This window comes from Euwallacea fornicatus, chromosome 36 (genome assembly GCF_040115645.1).
Source record: "Euwallacea fornicatus isolate EFF26 chromosome 36, ASM4011564v1, whole genome shotgun sequence".
NCBI lineage: Eukaryota > Metazoa > Arthropoda > Insecta > Coleoptera > Curculionidae > Euwallacea > Euwallacea fornicatus.
Window position 1 is genome coordinate 525,211 of NC_089576.1, and position 26,093 is coordinate 551,303.

Consider the following 26,093-nt stretch of genomic DNA (forward strand, 5'->3'; position numbering starts at 1 on the left):
ATTCTTCGCTTAAAGGAAATTTGAGGTCTCACAAAAGTTGATTCCACAGTTGAAATTATGACTTTCTACGCGTCAAAATGGGAGAGGGAACTTTGCCAATTTTTCAAGGCATTAAAATTGAAATTATGAGCAAAACGAAGGATCATAAAAGTATATGATGTCCGGAGAATTCTTCCGTCCACTATCGGCAGATGTGTGCGGCAACAAAGTCGAATTTAAATATTAGTGTCGCGTCGCCGATGCGGCTGTATATACCGAAGGCGCCATCTGTAGCGGTGCCTTCATACTAGAACTCGCTTAAGAAACTTCTACAGGGTTGCCGCGGTTTTCTAGATCTCCACTAGAAAAAGGTTTCTTTAACCGAACTGTGGCCACTAAAGTAAGAGCTTTAATATCTGCTCCGATTTTTGAACCTTCTGATCTCATTTCCGCCCTCCAACCTAAACCAACCTTTAGCTACATTAGCTAGCTCTATTTACGTCAGGATATCGATCCTGCGTCCTGCGCCCCACGCGTTCCACATTCTCCTGCAAGACGGATCGACCGCTCTGACAAAAATTTATCCGGGACGGTGTGTTTTCCAGTATTATGATACTATAAGTGCGATAAGACCTTAAACGGCCATGGAATGCGGTATGGACGAAGGTAGAGGCTTCGGGAGGCTGCCGAATAAGACACCCAGGCCGATGGTGGATCCTGAAGCTCAAGGAGAAGTCGACCCTTCTTTGTAAGTTGGACGTGTCTCTAAGCTGGAAATAAGTCACGTGAAAATCGCCTTTTTTGATTCAATGTTTTCTGAGCTTTCGAAGGTCTTTCAGGCGTCTTTAATTTGTCTTCCAGGTATCCAGAGCCTAAAGATGCCACCCACAAGATCCGAGGAAGATCCGACATTCTAGAACGCCTGTTCGGCCCCTTAGACCAAGAGCTGCTGGTGGTCAAAAGTTTCTACTTTTTTTTTTACTCTGCCTTCGGATCTTTATTTCCGCTCATGGGAGTGTATTTTAAGCAGATGGGCATGAATGCAACGCAGAGTGGGTTCCTTATAGGTAAAAGAAAAACTTCTTTGATACATTGACTTCAAAACCCGTCGCCGGCCCTCCACTAAAATTAGTGCCATTACTCGTCCGAATATGACGTGGCTTTGTCGTGACCCATCGCCTCTTATGTCTTATGTGTGTATGTACGTCTTATATGTCTTACATGTGTATGCGCCGGCGCCATACGCCGGCGCATACAAGACATAATAGGTGATGGTGATGTCGGGCAAAATTTTTTTGTGACCAAATTCTCCTGTGGAGCGACCAGGCTTAAGTTTTTTTATTTGTTAATGAATTTCTCATAACAATTGAAATTTTACCATTATTAATTTATCAGATTATTATTTTCGCACAAAAACTTTACTGATCCTGACACATTTCCAGGGTCTCGCCCGTTCGTAGAATTCCTGGCAGCCCCCTTCTGGGGCAGCTTGGCCGACCGCTGGCAAAAGGGCAAAATCCTCCTTTTGGCCTCGTTATCTTCTTGGATAATCTTCACAGTTCCCCTTGGGTCCATACAACCACCTGCAATATCCTGCATGGAGTTCAAGAACAACACCGCAACCCTTACAATTCCAGAAGTGACTCAACGTTTGGTCAACAAAAGGTCCGTGCAAATGGGGGATATCCCCGTGTTTGTCGATCCTAGATTAGAATCTGTAGTATCTGAGAGGTATGATAATTTTACTGGGGCCGTTAACCATATGGAGGTGTTGTTTGAGCCAGAGTCATAATTTGTAGCTATAAGCGGCAAAGGAGGTCTACAAGGGCAATGTACAATATTAGTGCTGGGCAGTCACCGGTCAATGTAGCCTACGCTTCAAACTACAAGGAAAAGGAGCATTCCAATTGGGTTAAACCCATCATATCCTCAATTGTCTATAAAATGGGCGATATTCAAAAGGCCTTCTTCCTTTTGATGCTTCTGATCATCATTGGGGAATTTTTCGCTGCTCCCGCGATAACATTAGCCGATTCTGCAGTTTTAACTCTCCTAGGGGAAGATGCGGACACCTACAGTCATCAGAGGATGTTCGGCTCATTTGGCTGGGGATTGGCAATGTTCTTTGTTGGTAAATTACTCGGTTAACATTGCGAATATCACCTAATGAGAACATGAATAAGGCATTGCTCTGGATCACTCGACGTCGTTCCCAAACCATCCCTGTGCACCTGATAAAAAGGAGAGGAACTACACGATCTGCTTCGCCACATTTTCAGTACTGATGGGTGCAGCCCTCATTGCAGCTACTCAGATGAGCTTCAAGTACGATGAACAGGTTCCCGAGACCGTAAGAGAGCCCAGTGTGGATAGAGACGTGCTATCCAAAGAAGATCAAATGCAAGCTCAGCTTGCTGAACAACTAAATTTGCCTTCCCTGGCGGACACCCGGGCTTCTGAGACAGCAGCAGCACCTTCAAAGGAACAGAAGGTTCGTGTTCACGAGCTTTCCTGACGGGCATTACTCAATTACATTTTTCAGAGTAAAATTTTTGCTCAAACCATGAGAGAAATCCCCGAATGGGTGACGGTTCTGAGTCACTTCAAGAATCTCAAATGTGCATCATTCCTCTTCGTGGCGTTTTATATGGGATTTGGGATAGGTCTCATATTCACTTTCTTATTCTGGCACCTGCAGGATTACGGAGGTACTCCCACGCTATTCGGAGTGGCCTCAGTCATCAACCACATATCCGAAATATTCGCCTACTTCTTCAGTTTTCGGCTCATCAGGCAAATGGGCCACGTTAAGGTGCTTTGTTTGGGCTTGATCGCCAATATATTGAGGTTCTTATATATATCTTGGCTGACCAACCCTTGGTGGGTTCTCCCGTTTGAGTTTATGCAGGTAAGATGGCACTCCATCAAAGGAAACTCTTTTTAACTGGTTTTTCTAGGGAATAACGCACGCAGCTGTGTGGGCCGCTTGTTGCTCGTATATCTCTCATAATACGCCCGTGGAATTGCGGTCTTCTGCCCAAGGGGTTTTGCAAGGCATACACCATGGACTAGGTATATACAATTTGGATTTTAGTTCGACGTAAAGGCAGTGAGAGTGATGTTTCAGGGCGCGGCTGCGGGGCTGTAATAGGAGGGATGTTTGTCACCACGTTTGGGTCAACTTCTACATTCCGGGGTTATGGATTGTTTTGTATATTAGTGCTAGCTGCCTTTATTTTCATCAACTTCTATCGAGTCGACCAAGGTTTCGTGAGAGATTTGCCCCAAACTGAAGACCCGAGACAGGTAAACTTTGCTGTGCAAGCCCCCGTGAACCTATTTCAAAACGAATAAGGTCCAGGACGTTTGAAACCGCAACCAGCAATGATTCTAATAGTTGGTGATGCTAAGGATTGGGTAACTCTAAGAGGGGGGTAACTTTAAGCTGCATATCTTTGAAACTTATTGAGTTCACGGGTAGATTTATGCGGTTTCAATCATCCACTGTAGTCAAGGCTTTCTCGTAAATATCTCAGGTGGCAGAAGAAACCTCTCATTTGGCCCCCCATGGGGTACCCAGCAATCCCATACCAAGGGCGCTTTCCAGTACAAAATTGCACGAGCTGGCCCAGCCACAAGACGGCTACGGCGCAACATATCAAACAGGCCAAGGGGGTACCTTGGACATCCCCGGAGGAGGGGCCTACAACCCTTTCCAGAGTAGCAACAACCAGCAGAGGATAGGAGTTGTGCACGTAAGTTTCAGCTCCGAAACCAATTTTGGAGACTTTTTAAGTTGAATTTAGATGAAAAACTCGGCTGGATGCAACTTCCCCACAGCTAATACTTCCTTGGAGGCTCAGCAGCCCATCACCACCGGCAACAAATCTTATGACTGGTAAGGGGGTTGCCAGGAGATATTATTATTATGAAGGGTTTTTGACACGATTATTGTTGTTTTAACTTGCATCAAAGCTTCTTGAGCACTCGTTAAAAGGCCATGATGAAGGAGGAAGGCCCCCTTCATTTCCAAAGACATATCGCTGAAAGTGCTAAATTCTCCAATATCAGCCATGAAAAAACGACAATTTCAAGTATATTTTGAAAACAGAATATTTTAGTAGGTCTTTAGATATTCTATGGATATACACCAGTATAGTTTTACTAAATGAGAACGCTAAAACTCTTTCGAATTATAAAAGATTGAGGTCTATGATAGTTAATGAGGAATCATTTTTGATTATTGTAGCTCGATGAATTGGTACTGTGAGCTACCCTTTATTCATGTACCATGATAGTTGGATATCCAACTTCTATTTGTGTGAATGTTGCGCTGATAAATGGATTTATTTCAAATGTTATAAAAGCACTTAATCACTAGTATCTATCCTTGTCTAATAATTATACGACTTGTAACTGTTATCTTGTTAACTAAATTATGTAAAATAATATGATATAGGGCACTCTCACCAAAGCTTAAATTAGACCGAAAGATATGAATAGGATAAAAGAGTAAAACGCTCTAGAGAATGTATAGTTTATTATGGCTAGATTATGTTAGTCCGACGTCAAACTGCAACCTCAATGAATACAAAAGAAGTTGTCATAGGACTTCAAAATGTACGTCGTAGAGTTACGTCAGAAGCACGTTGCATAGAGACAATGATCATCGTTTAGGTCCCATTTTCGACGTGTAATGACATCGACTCGACGTCGTGGTGACGTCGTTAAGTCAAAACCATACCGAATATTAACGTCACATTTATCTCGGTTCCTTTCCCCTTTATTAGTTAGGCAACGAGCACTACTAGCTGTAACATAAATGAAATGCTCTTTACACGCGCGAAGAACGTTTTTCTAAAGTTTAATTTCTGGATTATTTTCTTGATTTACATTCGATTTCCGCGCTCATATCGCTTAATACCTTTAGCCTAGTAATAAATTTATTTGCAATAACAATTATTATTAATACACGTGTAGTATACGTTGCAGTAGCATGCTGATAGTCTCCAGTTTTATACTATAGTTTCCTTGCAAATTCTTAATGATACGAAGATAATATTTTGTGACTTTGTAGCCTTAGCACATACATATCGTATTACAATCGAAGATCTAGCTATTTATACAATGAATCAATGTGTTACGTTAATCAGGGCACTCGTATAATAATGTTAAGTATAGTTTGCGCACTTACCAGTACCACTAACGATTACTTACACGTATAAGGGAGATGTGCTATAGGAATGTAATTAGAAATAAACCTAAAATGTTCGGTTACACTCCTGTGCTTTTTCAATGTTTGCCAGGCAGGAATATTGTGATATGTTTCATCGGACAATTTGGATCGTTACAGTAGCAATCTTTCTCGATGATTTTGACTGCAAGGGGCTCGCTCTTTGGGGTTGTGAAGTCTCCAATTAGTCTTTTAGGGTGTAACAAAAATTCAAGCAAATCCAATCCAGTTTGACACGAAAGGGTCCTCTTGGGCACGTCTTTTACCGATCTATCAGGGTCAGTGTTGGTTATCTACAAGATTTACGTTGAAACTGCGAAAAATCCCGTGAGGTTACCCACAGAAACGCTGCTTTCTCTCCAACTGTTCGTGGAATATTTATCAGAGACTGCGGAGGCCACTTTCGCCCCGATGTGGCAACGGATTTTGGCAGTGGTGAAGAAAGCTCGGTTGTTTTTCTCGGGTTTGAAAAGGATTATGTATAGTTTCGGCACGAAGAGGAAGATCCATGTTACGAGGGCGCTTAAGGTGACGCAGAGGCACATGGTTATGGCCTAAAAAATTACGTTAAAAAAAAAAACAATTTGGAAAGTTCCGCGTCCTCCCTCAAGTTTCTTCCTGGATTTCTATCTTACCTTGGCCCCCCCTCGAAAATAAATAGGGACGAATGCAATCCAAATCACACACGTCGTGTACATGGCGAACCCAATGAACTTGGCCTCATTGAAATTCTCCGGCACGTTCCTCGTTTTAACCGCGTACAGGGTGCACAATAAAATCAGCAAAAAATCGCAAGACAGAGGGACCACTATGGCCTCCAGTGAAATTTCACACTCCATCAAAGTTTTATCTACCAGATACGAGTACGCAACCCTCGGAGGTTGAAAATACAGCATAGCACCCCCGATGGTAATCTCCACGCTGATCAGCAGCAGTGCCATCATCACCTGAGCTGCAGCAGACATCAACAGCAACTTCCTTCTAGTGGGGAACTTCTTTTTGCTGCCCGCTAAAATCCTGGCTATTCTGTTAGTTTTGGTCAGCAATGCCGAATAAATCATGGCAAAAGCCACTCCTGGAAGGAACCTGGATATGGTGCAACTGAAAGTTGCCGGTTTGGCCAGCATTGCGAAGATGGACGCATGGGCAAGGGTCATTCCTGCTAGGATTAGGTAACACAATTCTTTGGTCGACGATTTCACTATGGGGGTGTTATTGAATCTTATGAAGGTAGCTGTGGTGATTGAAGTACTCAGGAGGCCTGCGATCGAGATGGCCATAGCTAGGATTGCTGAGCGATCGTGCCATTGCACAAATTCAATTTGAAGTAGCTGACAAACTGGACGTATTAATTAGTTATTGTATCTTCTCCGCAAAAGTACTTGCCTGTTTTGTTTATGCTCGGAGCATATCCTTTTGGGCAAGGTTCGCACCCTTCGTGGTGCTTTGACAGGATTTCCCCAGAGGGGCAAGGGACGCAGACCCAGCAACATGTCTTATCTTTGCCTCCTTGTTGCACATTCTAAAATACTGGTTATTACTTCGATTTGAATGAATACAGTTTGGTACGGAAGAAGTGAAACAGTTGTAGAATGTAAGGCGTGACATGTAGAAGTTTCGGCCTTAAACTAGCGCCACCCTCAGGACATTAAAACTTCCCTTATGTTTGTTTGTTACTTCCGCGTTGAATAGGGGTTCAGATAATTTTAGTTAAAAGACTTTGATCTCATTGTTGTTTTTCAAATCTCCGCCGTTTTGAATACACAATAAGTACCTTGTAATAGCCTTGGGAGCACTCTTCCGCGCAAACGCTCCGAACAATTTTTCTTCCTCTGATCGAAGGAAATTGCGGGGTTTTGGTCCACGACAGGCTTCGGTTGTACCAACTTCCCACTTCCACGTACTCAAAATGTCCATTTTGGAGCTTCTGATAGTTCATGATATCGTATTTTCCCGGGGGATCTCCGTTTTCATCGAATTGGAACGTTTCCGCATTAAACTCGAACGAGACATTCATCAAGTAATTCTGTAAACGAATGCTTTGCTGTAACTTGGAGGGTCGTTCCCAAATACTCCGCAATAGTTCCCACATGACATGCAGATAATCTACCTTGAGCATTGACCCGTTGAAGGGTGAGACCTTAGGGCACATTACTCCCTCTCCACATACATCTAACACCATATCGTGCAGTCCATGGGCAAGGGCGTATATCGCCTTTATGACGAAGCTCAATTTGGGGTCTTGTTTATAGTTTTCCTTCAAGCTTTCCTGCCCTAAAAAGTAATTCTGTTGTGTCCCAAAAAGCTTAACAATTGAAGTAAGAAACCTAGACAAATCCCAATTTCTTTAACAATTACGTTGAAGAAATTGGGTTTTGTTTAGGTTATTGACATGGGAGTAATTTAACGCAGAGGAAGCAAATTAGCACTCATAATCTTTCACCCTTAAAAGCCTATTACTACTAGATACTACAGTATTTCAACACAATGAAATTATGTCAAATAATTCCAACTTTTGTATGCCGTTTTGCAAAAATCCCCTCAAACTCCCAACGGTGTAACAAACAACAAAACCTACATACGTTATTGTTACTGCAGGCCGAGATGGAGTGATTGCGTGAAAAGGGCTGTAAGCTAGAGGGGAAACTGCTTGAAAATACTGTCGTAAGCTTTAATTGCTAAAAACATAAGTATCAACCTGTGCAAAAAGTTCCTGCTTCAGAATAAGGCGTGGAAGTCAAGTTTTTCTCAATTTTAACAGAGCTTTGCTTCCAATTCGAGTTCAAAACGCATCGAAATTTCGCCTCCCAGAACTCCTTAAACCAGGGATTTCTGACGTTGGTCTCCGGCCGTAAGGACCAGTAATATTTGTCAAAGGATTCCACGTAAGGCGAGTGAATCCTTATCGATAACCCACCTAAAGCTTGCTCCTCGTAACTTTGAGTCACGTCGTTGCGGTCCGCCCATCCATCACTGAAAATACGTGCTCTTTAAAACACTATTTTCGAAGATAATATATAATATATATAAATAATATAAAAATAATATAACGAATTTTCCATGAGGATTGTGTTAAATTTAAGAAGATTATAGAGCACTTGACGGAAAAACAATTTTTCTCATAGAAATTTCTAGTGAAAAATCAGCCGTTTTGGCTCCACAGTCATTTTTGTCCAAAAATGTATTGTTAGCTCATCGAAACTGAAAGATTTCGATATTTACTTCATTCTTATTTAAAAAAAAAACGCTAAAAAACATATACTAAAGGTTCCTCTCCCAGTCTGGTTATATAAATGTGCTCTTCGCACCATTGATTCGCACATTCGTTGTGAGATGCGGGGATCTTGCTGCACGAAAAGAGGGACTGCCATAACTCTTCCCACCAATTCCTGCTGGGGGCTATAAAAGAGTTTCGTACACTAATAATTTGATCTAACTATAAAATAAGAAATTCAACGTCCTTAAATCGGGACGTCGCTCTGGCCGCTTGATAGGCCCGCCTCTGCCGATCCATCGTGCATAAAAATATTGGTTTAGATGGCACTGCACAGGACTACCTAAAACAACATGTGTAAATAATCGTTTTGTTGTAACTACATTCTATGTAGTATAGAAATGTGTGCGTTGTCTAATAGCTTAGGGAGTACGCCTGATAGAAAATTCAACTAGACGTTATCAGTTGGACGAGGTGGAAGCAGGAGCGTACCAATTAAAAGGTCGCCAACAATACCATCCGACATGCAAATGGTTTTGATGACCCCTGATCCAATAATCATTTTCGAAAATGTACTCGGGTCTCGTAATCTCTTGCGAATCTAGTGCTTCCACTTTTTGAAGGTGGTTAGGATGTAAGAGCTACGGGTGAGGCACCCGCCACACTGTCTGGTGGGCAGTATTCATTTAATCCGTTGTTGCGAACGCTGGTAGTAAGTTCTTCGTCAATTCGATGCAAAACATCTTCCTTAAAGGCCACTGTTCGTGCAGTTCGTGACTCCGGTTCTTCCATTTGGTTTAAAACTGCCTGTTTCTCGTAATCAATGATGGATTACCGAAAATGTGTTTCAAGACGGATGTGGGGGATTATCGACAGCTCAGCATAAAAATGCTCAGCTTCTTTAGCGTCGTGTCCTGCTTCGCCGCAAATCAAATGCGTGTGTAAATACCCTTCAAACGTAAATTACCATATTTCAATATATTTATAGTTCAAATGTAAATGTTTGTCAAAATAAAAGAAAGGAATGCAATTGACAAACTTAATTCAAGAGACAAAAAAGCGCTCGTTTTGTTCGTTTTTATTCTATTCAGTTAAATTTTATGTCGAAGTCTTTTGAACAAAAATGGCTCTAGCACTAGACTGGCTCAATTTTGACTAGCGGTTTCTGTGTAAAAATTTTTGACCACAATGTTAACTTTAGCCCAATCTTTTTGGAACACCCTGTATAAGTTATTTAGAGAACAAGCGAACAACGTCACTCTTGGCCCAAGAGCGTGAAATGTCGCGCATGAGCTGTACTCGGGAGCGGCATTCACGCGAGTGACGTGTTTTCCCAAAAATGGGTATTTCGAGGATATGTTACCGGAATTCTAGAATTTATAAAATGGTCCGCCAAACTAACAACACCCTGAGTTTGCAACGTCAGAGACGTTATTTTGTGCAAAAAGTACCTTGCTAACTGTAACTAAGGTTTACCGGCGGCGAACAATAATGTACGTGGCAAAAAATAATATAGAAAAAAACAATTATGTACTTTAATGACGAAACGAAACGATCAAAAACAACTTTGGATACGAGTGGTGCTAGCTAAGTCCTGTAATAAAGGGTGTCTGCTCTCACACTTAAATTTAAACATGGACATAAACAAAAAATATAATAAAAAAAAGCTCTACCACGGATGGCAATGTTGTCACGTCGACTTGAATCTCATATTCCTCTCTCTGCAGAACAGCGAGAGTGGTGTGAAAAAGGGAAACGCTGCTTTGGTAGGAGCGCAAAGTTTAATGAAAAAAAAAGGCAACCCCCCATACACCATTGTATGTCCGGTGGCTGCCAGCACTTCGGAAGCTAACTTTCTGATATTGGGTCATCACGTTCTGAAGAGATTATTTCGAATATTTTAAACACAATTCATGAAATAAGACACAAGGAAATGAAAGCACAAATAAACCACTAGAAAATCGTGAACAAAGAAGGAAATCGTAATAATAGATAAAGCAGGAATTAAATAGAAAGTGATAGCATTCTTTAGTTTTAACGAGATTACCTTTACATAGCATTCTCATCCTTATCCTTGCGAGAATTTCCGCGTTATATTTCCTGACGAGCAATTAAAAATACAGCTAACTGCTGTAATAAGTCGAAGGATTAATTAACATGATTTAGGGCCTATAGATTCACGTATCTGGTGGTTTAAGCAAGTTAATCTTATAAGATGATATTATCTTGCAGAAAATTTAACTCTTGGTTGCACGATTTATGTGTAATACGTCTGGAAATTGTATTTTACATGCTACTGAGCTAACCGATTTCCGGCTTTTGTCATAAAAATCCAAATTACATTTCTTCTTTAGGCTCCTTTTTGACGTTCGTTATAAGAACAAAGTTCCCGACGAAATCTAGTAATTAGGGGCAGTATTAAAATAGCACAATAGTTTTTCTGGAAATTAGAATGGAAAACTAGATTTTTAGCCAGGATTAGGAAATCAAAACTAGAACGATTTGCCCTACGTGCTAGTTTGCGCATAGGTCCACAAAACAATTTACTTTTTGCTTCTCAACTTACCTCCCAATAAACAGAAAATAGTTGGTCATGTTTAACCTTTTCGTAGCCTTCAACAGCCCTCGAACCGTTAAACCCTCGCAGAAACAAACCACAACCACAGCATTGGGATCCTGCCTCAAATTCAGCGCCACTTTATCAAAAACCTCATCGGCGGCATTACTGAGTACTGAGTCTTCTTGAGCTATGCATACACCGGCCTCCTCTGCTAGTTCTCTGAAGGCTTGAATTCCTGATTGGCCATAGTTTTCTGTTAAAAAATAAACCAAAATATCGCTTGTCGGCGTCAGCTAATTTATACATCTACCAAGTCCCTCATCAAAGTATCTTCTGATACACTTGCTACTAAACACCCCTATTTACACCGAGAACCAATTAAGTATGAGGGATTGTGTAATTACGGCGAAACATCTTTTGAATCGTTCACTCGTTAACAATAAATGGGTGCAATATGTCAGTTGCAGTTCTGCTTTAACGATGTTGTTTGTATAAGGGGGACAAGACTATGAAACTTTCCTTAAATATTGTATTTTTTTGGGAAGTTTAAATTTCGCGCCTTTGTTGCCGACTAATGAAAACGCGGGGTAAAGCAGGAAAGTCTTCTGGACTTAGGAACTTTTCTGCTGACACAATCACTCAACCAAAAATTATAGAGCCAATACTAATGATGTCACAACTTTATATTGCCTCTTCCGGGAAATACGTCATAGTAAGCCGGAAGTCATGATGAGCTGGTTGTCACAATACTGCGACGCCAAAATTTTTCTATTTGTTCTTCCGGAGAAAACGTCATGGTAATCCAGACGTCGTAGTAAGCCAGAAGCCATAATGAGCCAGGGGTCGCACCACATTTTGTGAGTTTTTTCTTTGGAATGATGAAAGTGAAGGGTGAACCGCGGTAGCACGTCTTATAATTCTTTTATTTACCTGTTGGTAAATTGTTAATTTCCAAGGATCTCTTTGTAACGCAGCATTTTTTGTTTCCATCAAGCTTCGAGACTGAATCTTAACAAGATGGGGCTCATAAGGGAAAACAAAGTTGATGATGGTTGTGAAGAACCGACACATCGAATTTCAAATAAGACGTCGTTGTTTCAAATCGCGCAATTTTTCCCCGATTTAACCGACCACACATCTTTTATGGTTACCAAGATGTTTTTCAAACAGTAAAATGGCGGCGGTTTCGGTTCGAATTTCAAATGTATTTCTGTTTTTGAAGGAAACCGTAACAGGAATTTGAATAAACCATGAACTCAGGAATGCCACACCATCAAATCAAAATTACACGGGCATTCGCTCATTATTTCAATGTTAATTTACTTAGGTACAAACTGCTTGTTAAGCTGGACCCATCTTCGCAAGCCATTAAAGTGTCTAAATTTCCATTTGTATTTCGAACGTATACAACAAAATGGAAATACACTGTTGAAGCTAATCAATTCCTTTCACCGAATCGTCTTGAAAGCCGAGGCGAGATTTTTAATTTCCGAACGGAAGCTTGCAAAATTGTCCACCAAAGACGGCAAATGCAAATCTCGCCAGGATGTTCTAAATCTAATGATGAATACGCGAGTTCAACATCAAGCTTTGCATTTCAGAAAAATTTACTTTCGGGAAAACATTGAGCAATGACCTTACCATCTGTATTAACAACTGAGACGTACGACCATCCGAAGTATCTGACCACATCCAACATCACTTGAGCCTGATAGTAGTCTGAAGGAACCACCCTTAGGAAGTAATTGAATCTGCTCTTGTCTGAAAGATCTCTTGAGGTCGTCGAATATCCGATCTGCAAGTCTCAATCAATCCTCTTCAACGATATTGGAATAGTGCTTTTACCTGAGGAATGTGAAACAACTGCAATAAATTCTGAACCTGCAGGGCCACAGAGCTGGCCCCGGGTCCCAATATACCGATCAAGGGCCCTTTACCCCCTTCCTCAGACTCCTCCTCTTTTCTTAGATAACAGTTTTTAGGGGCTGAAGCAGGCATGATGGAGTCTCTGATCAATTCTATGGTCTGCTGAAGCGCCACTGGGGCGTACCAGCATTCATCCCTAATCTCAACACCAAGGGTGATGTTGGGGAGCAAATCTGAGTCGCTGTTGATTTCATCGAGGGTTTGAAAAGTAGCTTCAACCCTTTGGATGCCGTACAACTCTCTAATATGTCCGCATTTGATTCCTGCTTGAAATTTGTGTCTAGGAATTTCGTAATTGAAAGTGAAGTTTTACCTAAACTGGCAAGATGGTTTTTCTTCGACGAAGGCTGATGGTGTAATGGGAACAACGCACCGAATACAAAATTTCCGTTTATGAAAGCTGCGGTTCTTTTGTTGGTGCCGTTCTCTATGGCACTGACTCCATTCGATGACACCATCATCAGGATGATCCAGACATTCCCGATTCCCTTCCTCATGATAATAATTATCCTCTCACAGAAAACTCAAGTGATAGTATCCATAGTTGTTTCAACAACAAATCCTCTGAGGGGCCTGAAATATTAAAAGCAATACATTCTTAAGTGGAACACCTTCTTAAGATATTTATTAAACCGAGGTCGGGCACTTCAAAGTAGGTAAATTCTTCAGTGGGGAATTATCCACCTGGTTTTGTTCATAAAAGGAGCACGTTCACTTTTTTGAATCAGCCCTTTTGAATTAAATATGAAGGCAGGATTAAAACGCATAAAAGGGCCATTGAGATGCGAAATAGAATATTTTAAGCCTCAGCCTAAAAAAATGATTTTTTAAGTGCAGTAGACGTAAATTGAATCCAATCGGAAATCCTGAAGCAAATAACTGCCTGAAAACCCTCACAGAGTTATGTAAAAACTTTCACAATTATTCCACTAAATTAAGTACGAGAATACGTAATAAAGTGCACAGAAGTTGCGGTTCAAAGAAACATATTTTCTTGGTTTAAATGGGTCAAGCTCCGGCAGGAGATTAAACTCAATTCAAACGGAAACAATACTACAAGTAAACTTTTTACCAATCTAGGGTCATGCATTTTACTGCAAAGTATCCGGAACTAAAAGCTTCTTAAGCGAGATACGCCCTCTTAACAAAACGAGTGGGGTCAAGTGAGTGGTAGGTACCTCTACTTAGACATCGGCGAATTGCATTTTACTTCCCATTTAAGGAAGCGGAAAAGCTCAGCTCGAGACTTGGGCAAATATTTTTTTCTACGAGCGTGCTATAAAGGGGTTTCATTGCGCGTTGCAAGAAGTACTTTGTCGCACGTGTGCTGTAAAAAATTTTACCGCTTGCGTATCAAAGTAATGTGTGTTTGTGTCGAAGCTTTTTGGGGTTGCTTCATATTGTCACCGGTGAAACATTTTACTGCACTCTAATACTTAACTGAGCTTAGAAAAGACAACAAATATATTACACATATAACTAATACGTGCGATGGTGTCGTTACCGCACTTAATAGCTGATCAAATTTCCCTTTACGTTGTTCGGTAAATTTTTTAGATAAATAGCTATGTTCAAGAATTGTCCATTTGTGAAACAGAGTTCATTTGTGAATAATTCCGTTATTGAGTTATTTTTCGCATTAGCTGTAGTACGTTTAAAAAACTTTCAAAAAATCGCACTATAAAGGTATGTAAAATGCAATAAAATATACGAGAAAATGGCTCGCGGCGTGTAAGGCAACGTTGCCGTAATTAGAGTATTGTAGTTATGTTAAATACTCACTGCAATCTAAAGTCCACCGCTCGCAAAAACAAACTGGTATGGTGCTTTCTCCTTCTAGTTTGATACGAAGGATAAGGAAGGAAGAGTGGCTGCTCTTCCGCCGCAGTTTTCTGTATGGATTTAAAATTTATCTCTGTTTTAGGAACTAACTTTGCCTTGAAGACGTTGCTGTGCATTTTGAATATGTACTAAAATCCCCGTTGATTTTGTCCCCTATAGAATAGCATTAAGATCTCGCTGGCAACTTTCTCTATTTACGAAATATTGGCGTTTTAGTGAAGGCTATTCAGGCAAAATAGAAAGAATTTGAGGAATTTCGCAGCGAGCGGTATAATTATCTACAAAGAAGCACTATTTTCTGCATTAATTTGGTACCATTGGAATATATCTATGAAATTTATTGGAAATTATTCTGGAATAATTACAAATTTTCCCTAAAATTTCGTTTGAAAAATGTTTAATTTTCAGTTCTTGCTTCGGTGCTCCTAAGTAACTCAGCTTCTCTATATGGATGAGATTTTGAAAATGTGGGACTTTGAGAGACCTACAAATCGGCAAGATAAAATTCAACTTAAGTTTTCGAGAAAATTAAAGTAACATAAGAAGATTGTCATTTTCCTTTGGAGGTCTACAGCTCCGTTGGTAATGCAGACGAAAATATCGCATTTGGTGTGATTATGTAGCCCCATTTATCCACTTCAAATCATCCCAATGAGTTGGTGTAACAAATATTTCAAGAAAATGAGCTGTACGCGAATAAAACTGAAGGTGCATGCACCGCTAATTCAGGGTCACGTGTAGAATAAAAAATGCTTTGGTTGGTGGCTGAAATAAAAAGTTTGGGGTTTAAGAAAGTAAAAAAGGCAAACAGTTCAGTAATTTTTAGTTGTTTATAGACATTTCAGATACACTAAAGACAATAATTGCATTATTCTATGGAGATATCAAGGAGATAAGTTTTTTAATACATCAAAGCACTTCCCAATTAAAGTAATAATCAAACTAGCACTATTCCATACAGCAATCACGGTTAGGAGTATTCTAATTCATTATTGGACTTTTACGATAACTAAATACTTACCATTAATAATTTATCGACTTAAACAACCGGTTCTATGGGGCTTCATCCTTCTCCTAGCTACTTAACAGCGAATAGCCCCGAAAGCAAACAAGTGCGGTAATGAACTAAAGTTTGCGCTCTCTTGAAAGTTCTCAACAGGCATATTTCATAAACGTTGCGCCGTCGCAACATTCTGCTCTTGTCTTCTCTTTATTCTTCGAAACTGCAATTTTAAAATTTTCTATGAATATGAACTGAACTCTGAGAAATACATAAATCTTCAACAAATAGCGCAGGATATAAGCGCATATGTAATTTTCGCACTGTTATTTTCGCTTTAGCTCTCAAGAATACAATTTGGACGCATGTGCAAACTATGTAAATGTGAAATTAACAACCAACTAATATTTATTAACAACTTCAAACAAATTGATCACACGTTTGCAAAATGCGTAAATATTTATATAAAAAGCAAACTTGGGCAATGTTACATCTCGAAGTTTTAACGGGAGTTGATGGTAACTTTAAGGCAACCCTTTATACAGATGTAGATCCTTGTACGCAGTGTTGTCAGTTCCAGGAAAGATTATTTAGTAAGTTAAATGCCAATAGCCTTTTATTTATCAAAATTTAGTTTTTGTATTAAATTTTAAATAGCTTGAATTTTATTTAAATATTCTTTTTTATTTCATTTTTTTAATTTAATGTTTAAAGGTTAATAGTAATAAAATACTCAAAATATCAATGCGGACTAACCTTGATGACGCAATGTTCTTCAATATTTTAAAGTAACGAACACAGAAACCGGTTTTGACTTATGTGACATTACGAACAATTCCGAAGCATTCAAATGTCATTTTTGACATTCAACTTTGCCGTGTTTTTGATGATTTTGCTTGCCTGTGTGTGGCTCATAATCCGGTGTTTCCCATTTTAATTTCATATTTAAATAAATATTTACTTTACACAACCGTTTATATTTATGCTCAAAACCACTAGCAGGAAATTTTACACACAACATAAAACACTACACTTTCATGTTAGATTTTTAACGTAAACAGTTCAGAAAAAAAATGGTAAGGATCTGCCTTAGATTTATTTTGGGGGGCGTTTCAATAATTTAATTAATGTGAAAAGGCCCTAGTTCCGAGTTAAATTGCCTCTTTGTTCTCTTTTAGGCAGAACAAGGGAAAACTGTTCCTTTAACAGACAACAGTCTTGTGGTGGATATCTCAGATGCTCTCAGTGAAAAAGATAAAGTGAAGTTTACTGTTCACACCCGAACCACAATGAAAAACTTCCAAAAAGATGATTTCATGGTTGTTAGGCAGCATGAGGAGTTCATATGGTTGCATGATCGATATGAAGAGGAAGCCAAATATGCTGGATACATTGTAACTTTAGTTTTATGCAGTTAAAAAAGGGACTATTCATTTTTTTATGGTTGTCACTCAGATTCCTCCTCCACCACCCCGTCCAAACTTCGACGCTTCCAGAGAAAAACTACAACGTTTAGGTGAAGGTGAAGGAACAATGACTAAAGAGGAATTTACAAAAATGAAGCAAGAACTAGAAGCGTATGTTATATTCTTTCTAACTCATCCTAATTCCACAGTGAAAACTTCTTTAGCGAATACTTAGCCACCTTCAAAAAAACAGTTGCCATGCATGAGGTCTTCCTCACTCGCCTGGCTTGCCATTCTGTGTTCCGAGAAGACCCCCATCTTCATGTGTTCCTTGAATATGACCAAGATTTGTGTGCTCGTCCTAAAGGGAAGTTGCAGCAATTAGGAGGGCTAGTTAAATCTATAGGCAGCACGACAGATCAGTATTATTTGAATGCAACAGTTCGAGATGTGAATGACTTTTTTGAGGTGCAAATGGGGTCTTTGACCGAGTACCACGCTTATTTAAAGGAGGCTACAGCTAGGGCTGATAAGATGACTGAGAAGCATAAAGGTAAGTGCTTTGAAAAAGAATTTTGTGTTTATGTTTTGATACAGAAGAATGGAAATAAAGTTTATGAAATTATTGTTGTTACGGAGATTACATATGTAAGGTAAGATTTTATTTACTGCTGTGAAACTTAATTGGGGATTATGGTGAGTTTGAGATACTGCTTAAGTTGGAACAATAGATATTTTATTTCATTTTTAGTTATTTTAGGTTTACTTAGTCATGGAATTTACATTTAAGAATAAAATTTACAGAAGTAGCAGACAGCTATATTAAAATTTCATCTGGCCTAGTCCAATTAGCCAACAGTGACAGCGAGGGCCACTTAGATAAATTCTTTGCTCGTGTTTCAGATTTTTTTGAAAAGTCAAGGGTACGCTGTTGTGTGTTATCTTATTTAAACTCAAATTGAATGAAGGTATTTCTTCTCAAGAAAATCGAGAGTCGGGTGGCAAGCGACCAAGACCTAAAACTTGCAGACACATTGCGCTACTACATGAGAGACAGTCAGGCAGCCAAATCCCTCCTTGTTCGAAGACTCAAGTGCCTTGCCAGCTATGAGAATGCCAACAGGACTCTGGAGAAATCCAGGCATAAAAATAAGGACATTCATGCAGTAAGTTAATTTAATTTTACTACGATGATATACAAGCTGTCTTTTAAACTGGATGATTTTATGGGGCATCTTAGTTATTATTGAACTTGGAAAAGTTTCATATTTATAATGAAACAAATATCATGTTAATTTGTTGAATGAAAATCGAGATTTGCGAGGATTATTAATAAGTACTTATATAAAGCAATACATACTAATAAATGAACTGTAAAATCATTGAATTCAAGACACTCTGTATATAGTCTTTGCACAAGAATGTATATCCTCTTGACTATTTCATTTGAAGTCTTAGAAAATATTACTTTAAGAAAAATCCTGCATGGTAACTGGAGACAATCTAGCCTCGTACTAAGCAGTACCTATTACTTAATATTCATAGGAAATTTTAAAGCTTTGTATGCAGGGTTTGGTATTAAAAAACGTAAGTTATATCTCGAAAGGGCGACATTTAAGTTTTTTTCTTTGAAGGTCATATAATTCTTTAGGAAATTCTATATAACTTTTCTATATAGCCCATTTTTATGTCTTCAGATAAAATAATTAAGGGGAACGTACATTCAGGTGCAATCATCTGTGCATTTGTTTATCACTCTAATGTACATTTATTTTTTTTAATGCTTAAAGGCCCCAGAAGTTCAAGAGGTATTTATAGTAGAAGTGGATACGTGTAGATTAGATAATTATTACGGCTTAGTCAAAAAATTGATGATTTTATGGTTTGTAAAGGCACTTTTGTTGCTTGTAAGTTGCAGCGAAGCTTTGCGAATGAAGCACATCACGAAAGATGCGGGATATAGAAGTGCACAGCGATTAAAAACACGCTTTGGGGCTCATTTTTTTGCTACGACCATGTAAAAAAAAGAATTTCCATCGTAAATATGCAAGTAGCGCATTCAAACCCGGTTAATTGTTAATTTAATTGTAGTTTGTATTATGCATGGTCGTATGGTGTTTTACTGGTCAAAAATCATTTTCTGTAATTCGAAAATGTTAACAAAAGGCGCGAAGCCGAAAGCTCTGTTCTCAGTGGCAGAAAATGCTATTGCCGTCACTCACTGAATAATATATCATTTGCATACACAAAGTGTTTGCTAACCGTGCCATTATCGTTGTAAAGGAAACGAATGAAAGAATGGACTCCTGAAGGTACATAGCAGTATCTGTATTTGGCAGTAATCGACAAGCGCCTAAGAAGGAATGCAATGTTGGTTCTAAAGGCAGTTCTGTGTTATCAAAGGAACGTAAGAGAGAACAACATTGCTAAGGTCAGAGCGACAATAGACATTCCATCTGACATCATACTCTAAAATTATTTTTTAAATATGAACTGCTTTTTTTCATCATTAACCTATTGAGCTAGAGTGAAATCTTAATCAGGAAATCAGAGTCAACCGAGATCCTTAAGACCAGATTCAATGTCTTAAGTAATAACATCCGAAGATTGGTAAAGAACGTTAAAAATTACAAATTGTTGGACGCAGATATTGCGCCCAAGTGAATTTTAAAAAAAATTAATAAACACCCGTTTGAATTCCATAAATCCTGTTTTGCTGCATTTTTTTTCCACTCAGACTGAAATAAACCATCCCAAAGCTCTATTTCCATTCACGTTAAAACTGAATTTGATAAGTTTGAAATTGTTCAAGGCGGAAGCGGCTCAATCAGCCGCATGCGAACAATTCGAAGCAATTTCTACTCAAGCCAAAGAGGAGCTGCTCGACTTTAAAACAAGAAGACTGCATGCCTTCAGAAAAAGGTACGTTTCCTTCCTTTCACTCTCATTTAAAGCTAAAAAAGGCCATTTTCAGCCTCATAGAATTAGCGGAATTGGAAGTGAAGCACGCCAAGACCCAACAGGACTTGTTACGCAAGAGCATTCAAAATTTAAAAGAGCTACTTTAAGATAATATTGTGATATCTTGCATATTTCAATTTTTTTATTATTCTCTAAGTTATTATGTATTTTGTTATTTATATACATTTTTAAATGTTTATTAGTCATTTGGATGTTCAAACATTCCTAGTTTATCAACTTATATATTTTTATAAAACAAAGCCGAACCATAAATGGCAAGTTTCTTTTGCGTTTTTGTCGCTATAGATTTTGGTAATATTTGATGAAGAGTAATGATCCACCTTTCAGTTGAAGGTGGAAATAAATATTAGATTTAATGATAAATGTATGCTCTATAATGAAGTTGTTTATATAAGAATAAAATGCATTTTTGTAACAGAAGGTGGTTTTATTGATGACACACTTACAGTACAGAATAATATAAACTACAATTATTCTCTTAAATAAGACAACATAAATTTTTTCATATATTTTATATCTAAGACTTCTTTTTCTTCAAAGAAGGCTTTTCAAACACCTGTCTAGCCCCTCCCGCTTGCGTAGAATGAAACTTGGTATTTTGTTGATTCTCTACGCTCCAAGGTGAGTCAAACTGAGTGGTATCTTGATCAACCAGATGGGTATACTTTGTCCTGCCCGATCTTCCAAAGTTCTTGACTTGCATAACTTTTGGTAAAATAGTTTTATCAAAGTGATCTTCCAAGGTGGCCTGTGCAAAATCTCTTTTAAAGATGTCTTCCTCTTTGTCCAAATAAAAGGCGCCCCGATGGTAGTATTTCTGCAAGAACTTATATTTGCCCTTAATGGCTTTGTTGACAACAACTTTTGGATTGAGTCTCAATGCCAGGCGTCTTTCTTCTTCAGTCATGTTGCGCAGTTTTTCAATTTCCATCTTTTCTTTTTCTAATGCTTCTCGCTCCTCGCGATCGCGTTTCACTCGTTTTAGTTCTCTGAGTTTCCAAGCCTCATATTCCACCTCATCATTTTCATCATCAGTGCAAATGTCATTAAGATTTGGCTCATTACTGTCCTTGTCTTTATCTTCTTTTTTGTTTTTTATCAACTCTTCTACAATTCTCAATGTTTGCCTTCTACGTTCCTCAGCTTTCCTGACATCATCTTCTTCTAACTTCTTCTGTTTGGCTGCTTCTTTTTCCTTCTCAATAATTGTAACTCTATCTTTTTTCCTCACAAATACTGGTTTCAGCCTGGGACCTGTCTCTTCTTCTGAGTCTGTGTACTCTTCAGACTCTTCATCCTCTGAGGAACTTGGTTCCTCCTCTTTTTTCAGGTACTCTTCTTCTTTTTGGCATTTGGCAATTCTGTGTTTCAAAGTATCTCTGCGTTTTTCAATTTCACTCTCACTAAGCTCCTCCTCAGAAATTTCATCATCTGCTGCGGTTTCCAATGTGTGTCTTTGCTCCACTAAAGTAATATTTTCCTCTTGTTCTTCTTCATCTGAGGATTCAAGCACTTCAGCTTCAAAAACATGTCGTCGCCTTTCTGGACGTACTTCCGTGTCTATTTCTGCATTTTTTAGTCTCTTTAATCTAGGATCTGAGGAAAAGAAAAGCAGATTATACAAGGTTGATAAATCAAAGATGTTTATAGTGAGGATCCCAAATGCAATGTTTGAAATTGAAACTTCAAGTGATCCATTAAGAGAACTTAGAATAGCTTAACTGTCTTTTTTTAACTTGGAATTTAAAAGTTATGTTTTTTTTTCTTTTTGGAACTTGCAATCATACTTCAAATATAATAAAACAAGATACCTTTCAATTCATCACCACTGTTGACCATAGGCTCTGGAGTTGCCTCTCGAGCTCCATGATGCCTTCTTTCCAAGAAATCATCTTCATCGCTTTCACTGCTTGAATGCAACTCCTGGGCGTAATCAGGCCGTTTTCCTGATACATAACGATGAACCTTCACTTTTTGCATTGAAAGTTCGCCCTTTTCATTGCGAACTGGGACGGCTCCCGCGGTACTTTGAATTCCGTAGAGTAATGGAGGGTTTAGGGCCATTTTAGAGGTTGCTTAATAACAACTTTGATGAAAAGTTTAAATTAAGTTGCTTTTGGTATTTACATACATAAAAATATTAAGGAAATAATGAAAAATAAACAATGGCAAAAGCAGAACGTCAATGTCAATTTTGACGAAAAATGTGTAATGGTCTTTTCTAGTAATGTGACAATATCGCGTGAAGTTCTTAACATTTCAATTTGCAGAAATTTATTTCTTCCATTCTTAAAGTGGAAATATTAAAAGTATAATTACCACGTTTAATCTATCTTAAACTGGTAACGAAAATCAAATCATCGCAATATTTTTACAGATATTTGTTTCTACATGTAGAATGTAATGAATTAAAAAATACACTGTTGCCATTTTCACTCCACGTTGAAACTAATAGCGAATCGACAATGGCACTTCATCCTCTTTTCCACAAATATGAGTGAGATAATAAATATCAGAAATGTCTTTTCAACACAAAAAGTGCGGTTAGGATTTCTCTGTGTTGACATTTCTCATTTTTTTAAATGGAAACATTTTTTTCCCTTCACAATAATAATAATAAAAAGAATATTTAATAAGATAATAAATTTACCAATACCGGAATTCCAAACTTACCAATTTATATGGTTGAAATTAATTAGTTTGTAATAGTGTAATCCCTTTAAATAGCTGTTGCAATGTCTTCAGCCATAGTAAGATCCCTGCAACAGGATGTCTTCAATCCTGGGGAAGAACGCCTCATTTCCTGTTGTCACGTTAGTAAATACCTCAAGAGAAAGAAAACCTCATTTTTATGTGTAGTAAGCACCACAACCCTCCCTTTCAGCGTCTCCATAATTCAATTAAAACAAACTGAAAAGCAAGTCTTTAAGCGGAAACGTTCATGGTCCATAGCAGAACTGAAATCAGTGGATGGCCATAACGAGTCATTTGACACTTTAGAGTTTGACTTATATTTTGATAAAGTTTATCGCTGGGTGGCAACAAGCCCCAAAGAACGTTATGCTTTTATTCACAACCTTTGGAAGCAAGTTTCTAAGCATGGGGCTAAAGACTTGTTAGTGTTCAAAAACGTACCTCAAGGCTGGATAACTGAAGATGCCTTAACCCCTGAGAGTAATTATATTATATCCCCTTTAACTGCCTTTGACAATGATTTAGCAGACGACTTTCAAGCCGTAACTGAAAAAGAACAGGAGGATTTAAAAAGGTTAATGGAAGGGTGTGAGTTTGCAATCAGCAATGCTGAAGGGTTTATGGAGATTTTGGCCAGAGATTTGTCTCTTTTGGATGGTGAGAATGTTCAATGTGTTTTGGCTTCTGAAGAAAGAGTTGAGAGCCTAATGGAGCAGTTAGAATTGGCAATTAATGAAGCTGACCACTTGGAGAATCAGTTGAATTCTTATGATGAAATTTTGTGTCATGTCAGAGAAACAATGGAAACAATGGAGAAGAAGAACTCCATGAATTCAATAGTGAATCAAAACAATCAGTTGTTAATGAGTGAGCTCGAGAGTATTGTGGTAAGTTTTTGTTTAGTGATTTATATTTTTCATTATTGAAATTTGAAAAATTGCACAATATGTAGACTAAACTAGACTTACCAATGGAGTACCAAAAAATCCTTGATGATTCAGATTTTACAACACCAGAAGGATTGGCCCTTTCCGTAAAAGCAGCGAATGCCCTGAAAGTGGCCATGAATTCAGATATTGATAAAGCTTTACTGCAAATGTCAGCTGTGCAAGAGCAAAGGAAAAAATTTGAGAAATGTAAAGAAAAGTTTTCTAGAGGATTAAGCAGGCAATTAAATAATTTGTTCATACATTATGGCAATCACAAAGGGGAGGCAGATAAAAATGTAGAGGGGCTAATGTTGCCTCAGCACAGTGGGGTGCATAAAGAGTTGTATCCTTATACAGAGTTAATGCATTGGATGAAGGTAAGCGCATGAAAACGTCTGATAGTGAATTATCCCCCTCCCCAAAAAAAATATATACATTCTCCTTTTTGAAGGTAATGGATAAGAAAATGTATGACTCTCTAAAAGAAGTCTATACAATTTCCTTGGGTAAACTGTACGACAGGGATTTAAGAGGACTCTTTAACGCGGCAAGAGAGAAAATAGGAGGTGAGGTTAATGTTTATCATGCAAACAAATAAATTAATTTCAATCATCAGTTTATCCAGTAACATCTCCAACTACTCTCATTGGCTTAGACAGGGACTTTTGGACCCTAGAAACTAGTACCACGGATCGCAGTAGATATGAGGCAATCCTAGAGCAGGTTTTAAGGCAACTTGAACCAGTTTTTGTGCAAGAACAGCAGTTTTGTGTAAAATTTTTTCAAGTATTAGCATTAATCTTTTATTTTCTAAAAAAAATTATATAACACATGAAATTCTAGTTGGATGTTTTAAGTCCGACTTCAAAGAATACTTTAACAACTTTGGATGGGGGTGAGGTAACCATAGAAATTAATCTTTCACAAAAAAAGGTAGAAAAACAAATAGATGAAGACGTTCGCAGCATGATGAGTAGCCTATTCTCGTGTTTGAAAACTGAGCTTGACTTGCTCATTGATCATATAAAGAGACAGGATAGTTTGTATGTCTGTTACGCATATATAGCTTTCCACTGACTAAAACCTTATGTGTTGCAGCTATTGTATGTACGTCTTAGTTTGCTTAAACCAACATGTAATGTCCGCTCAAAGCTCATTCCTGAGCAACACTTTTGCATCCCAATTAATTGAGATTAAACGATCGCTTGATCAGTTCATGCTTACTCAAATAGATTCAGTGAAAGAGTGTCGCATTGCCTGGAAATCTAAAGTGGGGATATTGCCTTACGTGTCTAATTTGGAAATTTTCGCTGAAAACGTGGAGTGCTTGTTAAAAAGCGATAGGGCTGCTGATTTAGAAAAGTGGTACACACGGCTCGTTGATACGGTAATTGAATACATTCCCATTCATGCTAGTGACCAAAAAACACCACCACAAGTGGTTAAAATGGGTAAGACATGACACATTTTAGGATTTAAGTAGTGTTACATTCATTTTATAGAAAACTTTCATCACTTATATTCCTTGCTGTCCCAGCTAAAAATCTCAGTCCTTGATAATCAACGGAAAGAGGCGAAAATCAGATATAACGAAGCATTGCAAGCCTATGTAACTTTATACTTTGGAAGACCCTTAGAAAAGCTAAATGTGAGTTTACGCATTATTTTGTTAAAAACCCTACGAACAAGCTTTTAGACGTTTTTCGAGGGGGTGCAAGCTAAAGTAGCGAGTGGCGTCAAGGCCTCAGAAGTAAGTTATCAACTTGCTTTCAGCAAACAGGAATTAAGAAAAGTTATTAATCAATATCCAGGAAGTACGGTAAGGAATTTTCCAAGTTTAAGTTACAGGGAATTTTGATGTTTATTCTTTAGGTTAAAAAAGGGATCGACTCTTTATACAAGAAGGTGGAAAAGCACCTCTCGGAAGAGGGAAATTTGCTGCAGGTTGTGTGGAGGGCGATGCAAGAAGAGTTTATTCGGCAGTACAAAATGTTAGAAGAGTTGATTCAGCAGTGCTATCCAGGGTCGATGGTCACTCTCGAGTTTGCCATTGAGGATATTTTGCAGTATTTTTCTGAGATAGCCAGGTCTCATTAGATTTTGGAAAGAAATATTATTTTTTGTTAAGTTTGAAAAGTGTAATTTTACGATTAGTTAAGAAAGAATGGAAAAAATAATAAAAAGAAGTAATTCCTTGCTTATGGTGATTGCTTAGGAAGTTCAAATTCCAAATATACAGAGTAGATGAAATAACAAGAATGTGATTTGAAGCAGGTAACGATTTAAAGGGAATGGATGTAGAACCGTTGTTTTAGAGTTTTGTTCGCC

The 26,093-nt window shown here is 38.4% G+C and overlaps 6 protein-coding genes across 9 annotated transcripts in view; 4 read left to right on the forward strand and 2 right to left on the reverse strand.

The window, feature by feature from the left end:
* Window positions 1–370: 370 nt before the first annotated feature.
* jef (major facilitator superfamily domain-containing protein 6 jef) lies at window positions 371–5,258 on the forward strand. Its single transcript, XM_066300265.1, has 10 exons — window positions 371–727; window positions 841–1,046; window positions 1,422–1,710; window positions 1,779–2,110; window positions 2,163–2,470; window positions 2,522–2,887; window positions 2,937–3,051; window positions 3,107–3,285; window positions 3,516–3,734; window positions 3,786–5,258. Exons 1-10 carry the CDS (start codon window positions 624–626, stop codon window positions 3,879–3,881), a joined length of 2,214 nt encoding a protein of 737 aa, XP_066156362.1. The 5' UTR covers window positions 371–623; the 3' UTR covers window positions 3,882–5,258.
* LOC136349008 (metabotropic glutamate receptor 5-like) lies at window positions 4,308–15,978 on the reverse strand. 3 transcript variants are annotated; one of them, XM_066300259.1, is made up of 12 exons: window positions 15,776–15,978; window positions 13,232–13,485; window positions 12,832–13,175; window positions 12,628–12,781; window positions 10,993–11,239; window positions 7,911–8,185; window positions 7,323–7,486; window positions 6,987–7,238; window positions 6,599–6,734; window positions 5,848–6,551; window positions 5,554–5,766; window positions 4,308–5,505 (listed from the first exon to the last, which is right to left on the reverse strand). In XM_066300259.1, the coding sequence occupies exons 2-12, from the start codon at window positions 13,407–13,409 to the stop codon at window positions 5,272–5,274; spliced, it is 2,901 nt and encodes a 966-aa protein (XP_066156356.1). In that variant the 5' UTR covers window positions 13,410–13,485; window positions 15,776–15,978; the 3' UTR covers window positions 4,308–5,271. The 3 variants fall into 3 exon arrangements, with proteins under 3 accessions (XP_066156356.1, XP_066156358.1, XP_066156355.1); XM_066300261.1 differs by having other exon boundaries at window positions 8,130–8,185; window positions 13,226–13,485; XM_066300258.1 differs by having other exon boundaries at window positions 13,226–13,485.
* The window catches only part of LOC136349014 (organic cation transporter protein), a 37,071-nt gene continuing 25,618 nt past the window's right edge, over window positions 14,641–26,093 (forward strand). Inside the window, exon 1 of the mRNA XM_066300267.1 lies at window positions 14,641–14,651. The gene's annotated coding sequence lies outside the window, so the exon portion shown is untranslated. The remainder of the gene's footprint in view (window positions 14,652–26,093) is intronic.
* Window positions 16,625–20,562, forward strand: Snx6 (sorting nexin 6). Of its 2 annotated transcripts, XM_066300248.1 has the most exons (9): window positions 16,625–16,830; window positions 16,933–17,148; window positions 17,210–17,331; window positions 17,385–17,713; window positions 17,965–18,083; window positions 18,144–18,326; window positions 18,951–18,968; window positions 19,973–20,082; window positions 20,135–20,562. In XM_066300248.1, the coding sequence occupies exons 1-9, from the start codon at window positions 16,828–16,830 to the stop codon at window positions 20,226–20,228; spliced, it is 1,194 nt and encodes a 397-aa protein (XP_066156345.1). In that variant the 5' UTR covers window positions 16,625–16,827; the 3' UTR covers window positions 20,229–20,562. The 2 variants fall into 2 exon arrangements, with proteins under 2 accessions (XP_066156345.1, XP_066156347.1); XM_066300250.1 differs by lacking the exon at window positions 18,951–18,968.
* On the reverse strand, window positions 20,549–22,329 carry Mfap1 (Microfibril-associated protein 1). Its single transcript, XM_066300247.1, has 2 exons — window positions 21,954–22,329; window positions 20,549–21,738 (listed from the first exon to the last, which is right to left on the reverse strand). Exons 1-2 carry the CDS (start codon window positions 22,204–22,206, stop codon window positions 20,660–20,662), a joined length of 1,332 nt encoding a protein of 443 aa, XP_066156344.1. The 5' UTR covers window positions 22,207–22,329; the 3' UTR covers window positions 20,549–20,659.
* Sec3 (exocyst complex component Sec3) lies at window positions 22,698–25,962 on the forward strand. Its single transcript, XM_066300263.1, has 9 exons — window positions 22,698–23,723; window positions 23,789–24,142; window positions 24,217–24,331; window positions 24,382–24,551; window positions 24,609–24,808; window positions 24,864–25,216; window positions 25,268–25,413; window positions 25,462–25,584; window positions 25,638–25,962. Exons 1-9 carry the CDS (start codon window positions 22,878–22,880, stop codon window positions 25,860–25,862), a joined length of 2,532 nt encoding a protein of 843 aa, XP_066156360.1. The 5' UTR covers window positions 22,698–22,877; the 3' UTR covers window positions 25,863–25,962.